General features: G+C 54.7%; 2 protein-coding genes across 3 annotated transcripts in view; one reads left to right on the top strand and one right to left on the bottom strand.

Moving 5' to 3' along the window:
* Positions 1-5,347, top strand: part of FOXP3 (forkhead box P3) — a 19,344-nt gene extending 13,997 nt beyond the window's left edge. For both annotated transcript variants that reach the window (XM_005864529.2, XM_014538265.1), the window contains 6 exons: positions 786-873; positions 1,076-1,156; positions 2,054-2,204; positions 2,827-2,903; positions 4,188-4,289; positions 4,484-5,347. In XM_005864529.2, coding sequence (XP_005864591.1) covers positions 786-873; positions 1,076-1,156; positions 2,054-2,204; positions 2,827-2,903; positions 4,188-4,289; positions 4,484-4,633 — 649 coding nt within the window. In that variant the 3' untranslated portion in view covers positions 4,634-5,347. The remainder of the gene's footprint in view (positions 1-785; positions 874-1,075; positions 1,157-2,053; positions 2,205-2,826; positions 2,904-4,187; positions 4,290-4,483) is intronic.
* A 98-nt stretch (positions 5,348-5,445) lies between these two features.
* Positions 5,446-6,663, bottom strand: part of CCDC22 (coiled-coil domain containing 22) — a 15,280-nt gene continuing 14,062 nt past the window's right edge. Inside the window, exons 15-17 of the mRNA XM_014538261.1 lie at positions 6,384-6,446; positions 6,229-6,303; positions 5,446-5,812 (exon numbers count right to left, since the gene is read on the bottom strand). Coding sequence (XP_014393747.1) covers positions 5,699-5,812; positions 6,229-6,303; positions 6,384-6,446 — 252 coding nt within the window. The 3' untranslated portion in view covers positions 5,446-5,698. The remainder of the gene's footprint in view (positions 5,813-6,228; positions 6,304-6,383; positions 6,447-6,663) is intronic.

The raw sequence follows: 6,663 nt of genomic DNA, 5'->3' as shown, positions 1-6,663 counted from the left end.
GAATTCAAATCCAGGCTCTGTCCATCACTGGCTATAAGATCTTGGGCAAGTTGCTTAGCTTCCCTGGGCCTTGGTTTTCTCATCTGTATATGGGGCATAATAATGTATACTATTATTTACCTGTACTATTATTTTACAGACTAAGAAACAGGCCAAAGAGGTTCAGTGTGTTGATCAAGATTACCAAGTTCCTGAGTGACAGAGCTGGGATTTGAACCCAGGCAGCCAGGCTTCAGAATCCACACTCCTACCTGCTTTGCCCTTCTACCTGTCATGCCAACACACCAGGCTGATTTTATTGATCCCCAAAGTCCCAGCTCCTCAAAATGGCTTTTGCTGCCTCTTCTTAGCCTCATCACAACCAGATACAAGATACCCCCAGATACCAAAAACACACACACACACACACACACACACACACACACACACACACACATACACAGTCACACACTTTCTCCAACCCTATCCAACTATCACTGGCAACTCAATGTATCCTATCCTCTTCACCACCAGGCCTTCCCTCCATCTGGAATGCCTTTCCTGCTCTCACCTACCTGGCTGCTTCCAGCTTACCTCCTTCTAAGTCATCTCCAACACCCTGGCCAGGCTCAAGTAGCCAGCTCAGGTCTGGCACAAAGGAGATACCAAGTAGCATGTGTTGAAGGAATGGTGTGAGAGGGAGACTGAGGTAGAGGGGTTAGAGGCTGAGCCCTCCCCATTGAGAACATTGAGCCACGAGGCCAGGTCTGCCATGGTCACCTACATGGACTCTTCCCCTTCCCCAGGCACTGCCAGGCAGACCATCTCCTGGATGAGAAGGGCAGGGCACAGTGTCTCCTCCAGAGGGAGGTGGTGCAATCTCTGGAGCAGCAGGTGACGTGGGGCTGAGGGTGACGGTGGGGGGATGGTGGGCAAACCTTATGTCCACCCTGTGCCAGAAGCTGAGCTCACCCAGGATGGAGACTAACATAAAGGGAGGAAGGGGGAAGGGCACTCCCAGGGAAGAACATAGCCTCGGCAAAAACATGGTGGAAAGAGGCCAGGTTGAGGTTTCACTGTGTGCCTGTCCTCACAGCTGGTGCTGGAGAAGGAGAAGTTGGGTGCTATGCAGGCCCACCTGGCTGGGAAGATGGCCCTGACCATGCCTCCATCCGTGGTAAGTCACCCCAGGTCTCACGGGCAGCACAGACTGCTGGTACCCAGGCCCTGAGATCTGTGGGCCCGTTCCCAGCTCCAAACATGCCCAGATCTGAGAATCTATGCCTCTCCACTTACAACCCCTCTGACCCTAAGCTCTTGAAATATCATAACCTTGTTTTCAAAGCCACATCAAGTAGCTAGACACTTAATGCAGACCGTGTGTCACTGGCAGGACTGGCTGTATAACGTGCAGGGCCCAGGGCAAAATTAAAATGCAGGCCTTGGATTTCAAGGTGGCAGCCACAGAGCATTAAACAAAGGGAGGGCCCTGTATGGCTGGCTGTACAGGTCACATGCCCATGAGGTGGGCCCTGGGTGACGGGTCACAGGCATCACTTCTGATCCCTTTGCTGGTGTGAACTTAGTCCTCATGATGCCACTGTAATGTAGGCACTGCTATCATCCCTAACCCCCAGATGAGGGAAATTGAGGCCAGGCAGACATAAGTGACTTGGGTAATAGAGGAGCCCAATTCAACCCTAGCTCACGGCCCCCAGCATTGGTGAGCTACACACACACTAGTGCCCACACCACAGTCTGATAAACACAGCTCATGCTGCTTTGTGGGAATACATATCAGACTGGAGTTGAGAAGAGAGCACCCTTGCTTTTAAGTGTTTTGTTTTGTTTGTTTTTTTATTGATGAGAGAGAGGGAGAGAGAGACATGAGAGAGAAACCTGGACATGTGCCCTGACCAGGAATTGAACCGGTGACCTTTTGGGACAACACTCAACCAACTGAGCCACACTGGCCAGGGCAGGGCGCCCTTAGTTTTAAAAACACTCACTTATTTAAAATTCAAGTGGAAAGTTTCAGCCTCCAGGTCACCAGCCTCTCCCTCACCACACCCAGGTGTCATCTGACAAGGGCTCCTGCTGCATTGTAGCTGCTGGCACCCCGGGCACCACCCTTCCGGCCTGGCCTGGCCCCCAGGAGGGCCCCAATGGCCTGTTTGCTGTGCGGAGGCACCTCTGGGGCAGCCATGGACATAGTACATTCCCAGGTAAGAATAGTCTGTGCCCTGCATGGTGTCCCTGAAACCCTGACCCCTAGACTGACATGCAATGGAGTGGGGCTCCATACTGCTCTTCCCCACCACCACCACCTGGCCTTTGGACAAGCACATCTGCTTGCAAAGCTTCCTTTCCGGGTGTCCGTGGCCTGTAGGCTCCCATTAGGATCTCAGATGTCTAGCCCTATCTCCCCTGGGCATTGGGGCTTCAGCTATTCCATTTGGTCGTCATAAAGGAGAAGGGAGGGAACTACCTATGTAATTTCCAGGGACTCTCCCTCTCCCCCTCAAGGGAAAATGGGGTGATTTGCCCAAGTTCACCAATCCCCTACTACCCAAAAGGCCTGGGCTGTGGGTTTAACAGGGATCAGGGCTCTTGAGTGTCATCCTGGTTCTACCACTTAACCAGTTCCGTTCTTTTGGCGTGTAAGTTACTTCCCTTAGTTTAAACCTCTGAGAGGTTACACCCCATTTTGGTGGGAGTGGTACAGAGTAAGTGACACAAGTAACATCCAGTGCTCAGCAAACAGTAACTGATCATGGGAAGAGCAGAGGGTAGGAGAGGGAGTGAGGAGGTTTAGGTGGGGCCTGACTCCTCTCCCCCCTTGGACAGAGTTCTTCCACAACATGGACTACTTCAAGTTCCATAACATGCGGCCCCCGTTCACCTATGCCACTCTCATCCGCTGGGTAAGCAGGGCAGTGCAGGCCAAGAAGGAAGAGAAAGACGGGGTGGGGACCTGCCTCCCAAACTCCAGCCTCCCTCTGAGCACCCCCAGGGAGGGCTCCTGCATGAAAACAAAAACTACACCTCAGATGTGATTCCCCGTGCCAGCTTCACCTCAGACCTGCCCCCACCCCCAAACCTAAACCATCACCCATGCCAGGGCAGGCCAAATGCTGGCCTTAAACCCACTCCTTTCCTGATGTCCACCTCAACCCCATACCTATCCGCCTTCCAAAGCTGTAAAATCACCCGGACACTAATCTGATCTCTGCCCCTTGCCCTAAACCCCTTCTAGGTATTACCCTAATTCCTTCCCATCCCCGATGTGCCCCAGTATGTCAACACATCCCCCAGCTAGACCCCATCCCTAACCTCTTCCTTTTAACACCTATCTGACCTTTAACCTCACCCCATCCAAACCCCTTCATCTGAATCTCCCTAATGCCTTCCCAGAACCTTCACCAAAGCCCACTCAGACTTTCAACTTAGGCTCATACCTAACGCCAAACCTGAACCTTAACCTAACCCCCACACAATGCCACACAGTCTCCTACCTGGCCCCATCCTGACCCTGAACATCATTGCAACTGTAATAACTGCCCCTTAACTTAATCCCATTCCTACATCCAAAAAGATCAAATACCCTGACCCTTAGCCTCACTCCACACCTAACTCCAGCCCTGTCCCTAAACAACTATACACAATTAACCTCAACTTCACCACAACTAACCTCATTCTTGATCCTGAGCCTAACCACATCCCTGACCCATAAAATAGATAACTAGGTAACTAGGCCCATCTCTGACTCCTAACCTAATGCCACCTGGCATCCTGTTGTATGCCCCATGAATAGTCCTAGTCCATCCCCAGCCTGAGTCTAACCAACCCCTTCCCTGACCTTTAACATCTACCAAGCCCTTAACTTGACCCTACCCCTAGCCCTTAATCTTCCCAAACCTTGAAACCTCACCCCTATAGAGAACCCCCACTCCAACCCCATCCCAGACCTTTAACCTAACTCCAGCCCTAACCCTGAGCTGAACTCTGCTCTAAACTCAGCCCTGATCCTTTACCTAACCCCATCCCGGCCCATTCTCACCCCACTTCTAACCCTGTCTCTGATCCATCACCTCCACACCATTGCCCTCCCTCCCTTCTCCTGCCCCATTTCCACCCCATGTCAGATGCCCCTCTCAGCCCAACTTTGGGGGAGCACATGCCCTTACCCCCACACCCCTGAATTCCAGGCCATCCTGGAGGCTCCTGAGAAGCAGCGGACACTCAATGAGATCTATCACTGGTTCACACGCATGTTCGCCTTCTTCAGAAACCACCCTGCCACCTGGAAGGTGAGTACCTCTGGAGGTGGCAGGGCCAGGATGGTCTCAAATGCTACCAGTACTGGGCCCAGCCTAGGGCTGGGCTTGCAAACATGATGGGAAGGGGCAGGAGGCTGGTTTTTAGTAGAGACTGCTGACATCAGAGGATGACGGCCCACCCGCTGCCTCCACCCCGGCCTGACTGGCTGCTCCTCCTTCCACAGAATGCCATCCGCCACAACCTGAGCCTGCACAAGTGCTTCGTGCGGGTGGAGAGCGAAAAGGGGGCTGTGTGGACCGTGGATGAGTTTGAATTCCGCAAGAAGAGGAGCCAGAGGCCCAGCAGGTGTTCCAACCCCCTAGCTGGCCCCTGACTGCAAAGCCAAGGAAAGGAAGGAAGGACAGGGGCCAACATATGGGGCAAAAGTGGCTGGGAGCGGGGGTGACAGGCCTGGACATACTCGCAGCGACCAAGAAGTGCGTGCATTGTCTTGCCTGCCAGGGACCCTACTACCAAGCTGACTACCCCCCCCGGATCATATGCTCTGCACCAAGGCTGCTCAGAGGGACCTCAACCCCGCACTCCCATCATAGCCCCCCACGACAGGCTCTCCAGGCAAACTGAGCCTTCACAATTGACCACACACACAGCCTGCCTTGGGCACTCACAGGCAACCTAGGGCTGAAAAAAGTCACAATCCTGTCCCTTGGACTTCATACAAACCCCCAAAGAAAGAGCCTGTCTCAGTACACTCACACAACCTCAAATCTGCACAGTCACACGGACAATCGCACCTGAGTACGCCTGTCAACCCACATACCCCGAAGCACACTCCCACAGCCAGCTTCCAGGCTCCCAGGTGCATCACAGGGGGGATGCCTACACACCCACACAGAAGCAGCCTTAGTGCCTTCAGGGTCTCAGGTCCTAGAAAGCCACATAGACACATACCAGTCACACACAGTCTTACGCAGCTCCTACCACTTACACTTGGTCACACAGTCCATTAGAACTCACCTGCACACCACGCACACCCACACAGCGCCCCAGTGGGTCTCGAGTCCCACACGACACACATGGTCACATACACTGACTCGCCAAAACATGCCCTGGGTCTCACCTGCCACCCATGCCCTGCCCCGCCCTGAGCCCTGTGCCCCCATCCATGCCTCAGCTTACACTGCAGACAGAGCCCCTCATTTATTTGGGATCAAAGGCCCCAACCCCCAGTACTGTCCCCAATAAAGTGCAGCCAAGCTCCCAGTGTCTGGATGTTCACCCCAAATAAGGGTTGGGGTCAGGTGGGCAGGTGTCACCACAGCAGGAGGGACTGGACAGCAAACACAGGGAACAGCTAGGGCAAGCGCCTGGCCATCACTTCCAACACCCCAAATCCCTGCTGAAGCCTGGGGTGAGGGAGATCTCTGCCTGCGGCCCCTCAGGCCTCACGGACCCGCCCCAGGAGGCCAGCGTTCTCCTGGCGAAGGGCCCGGTAGTCCTCTTGGATCTTCTCCAGGTTGCTGAGGGTCTTCTTGCCCATCTCCGTCTCGATCTAGGCAACATGAGTGATGTCCCTTCAGCAAGCAGGCCCTCTTTCCCAGCTCCTGCTTGCCACCCCTCCGTCATAGCCACTCGGGGCCCTTCCTGGGCTCCTCCCACCCCCAACAAAGTCTTCTCTGTCCCACTGCCAGGCCTTTTTGTGTGTCATCCCTATGTGGTAGGATTACCCACCACATACATACTCAAGCTGAAGCCTCTGCCAACGCCCTTGGGAGGCAGGCATGGGAGCCTTTGGGGTGGAAGCTGGAGCTCAGAGCAGGCCACCGACCTTTTCCAGGTCAAGTGCATGGCTAAGGGGCAGGGCAGAGACTCCAGCCATAAGCTGTATCTGCTTCCATAGCCTGCCTTGGGACAAACTGAGCTGTCCCCTGGCCTGCCTTGGTTTCCCCTCCCACCCCCAGGCCTCACCTGCTCCTCAAGGTCTCGAACCTCACGCATGATGGTGCCTGTGTCCTCAATGGTCTGGATGAGCTGGCTGCAGTTCTGGGAACAGCAGGAAGACAAGGCTTGCGCCCCCAACCTGGCCCCTCCCCAGCCAGCCCAAGGCATGCTTCTCCACTCACCTCATGCAGGGCAGCTAGATACTTGTAGGCCTTCCGAACAGCATCATCCTTCTTGGCATCCTGAGCAGACAGACAGGACCTCAAAGGTATCAGTGGGCTGCCCCTACACACCACCTCCAGGACCCCACAAGGCCACCCTCTCCCACCCCCATGACTACATCCTCCATGGAGCAAAGCCAGGCCTGAGCATCAGTGTACCTGCAAGGCTCACATAGGGCCTAGGCCCAAGGCAGCCCATGAGCACATGGGCAGGCAGCAGCTCAGCCCCACGCCCCCCCTC

Source organism: Myotis brandtii, unplaced genomic scaffold (assembly GCF_000412655.1).
Source record: "Myotis brandtii unplaced genomic scaffold, ASM41265v1 scaffold1875, whole genome shotgun sequence".
NCBI classification, from domain to species: domain Eukaryota; kingdom Metazoa; phylum Chordata; class Mammalia; order Chiroptera; family Vespertilionidae; genus Myotis; species Myotis brandtii.
The sequence above is the reverse complement of the archived record's forward strand: the minus strand, read 5'-3'. Positions and strand labels throughout refer to the sequence as shown.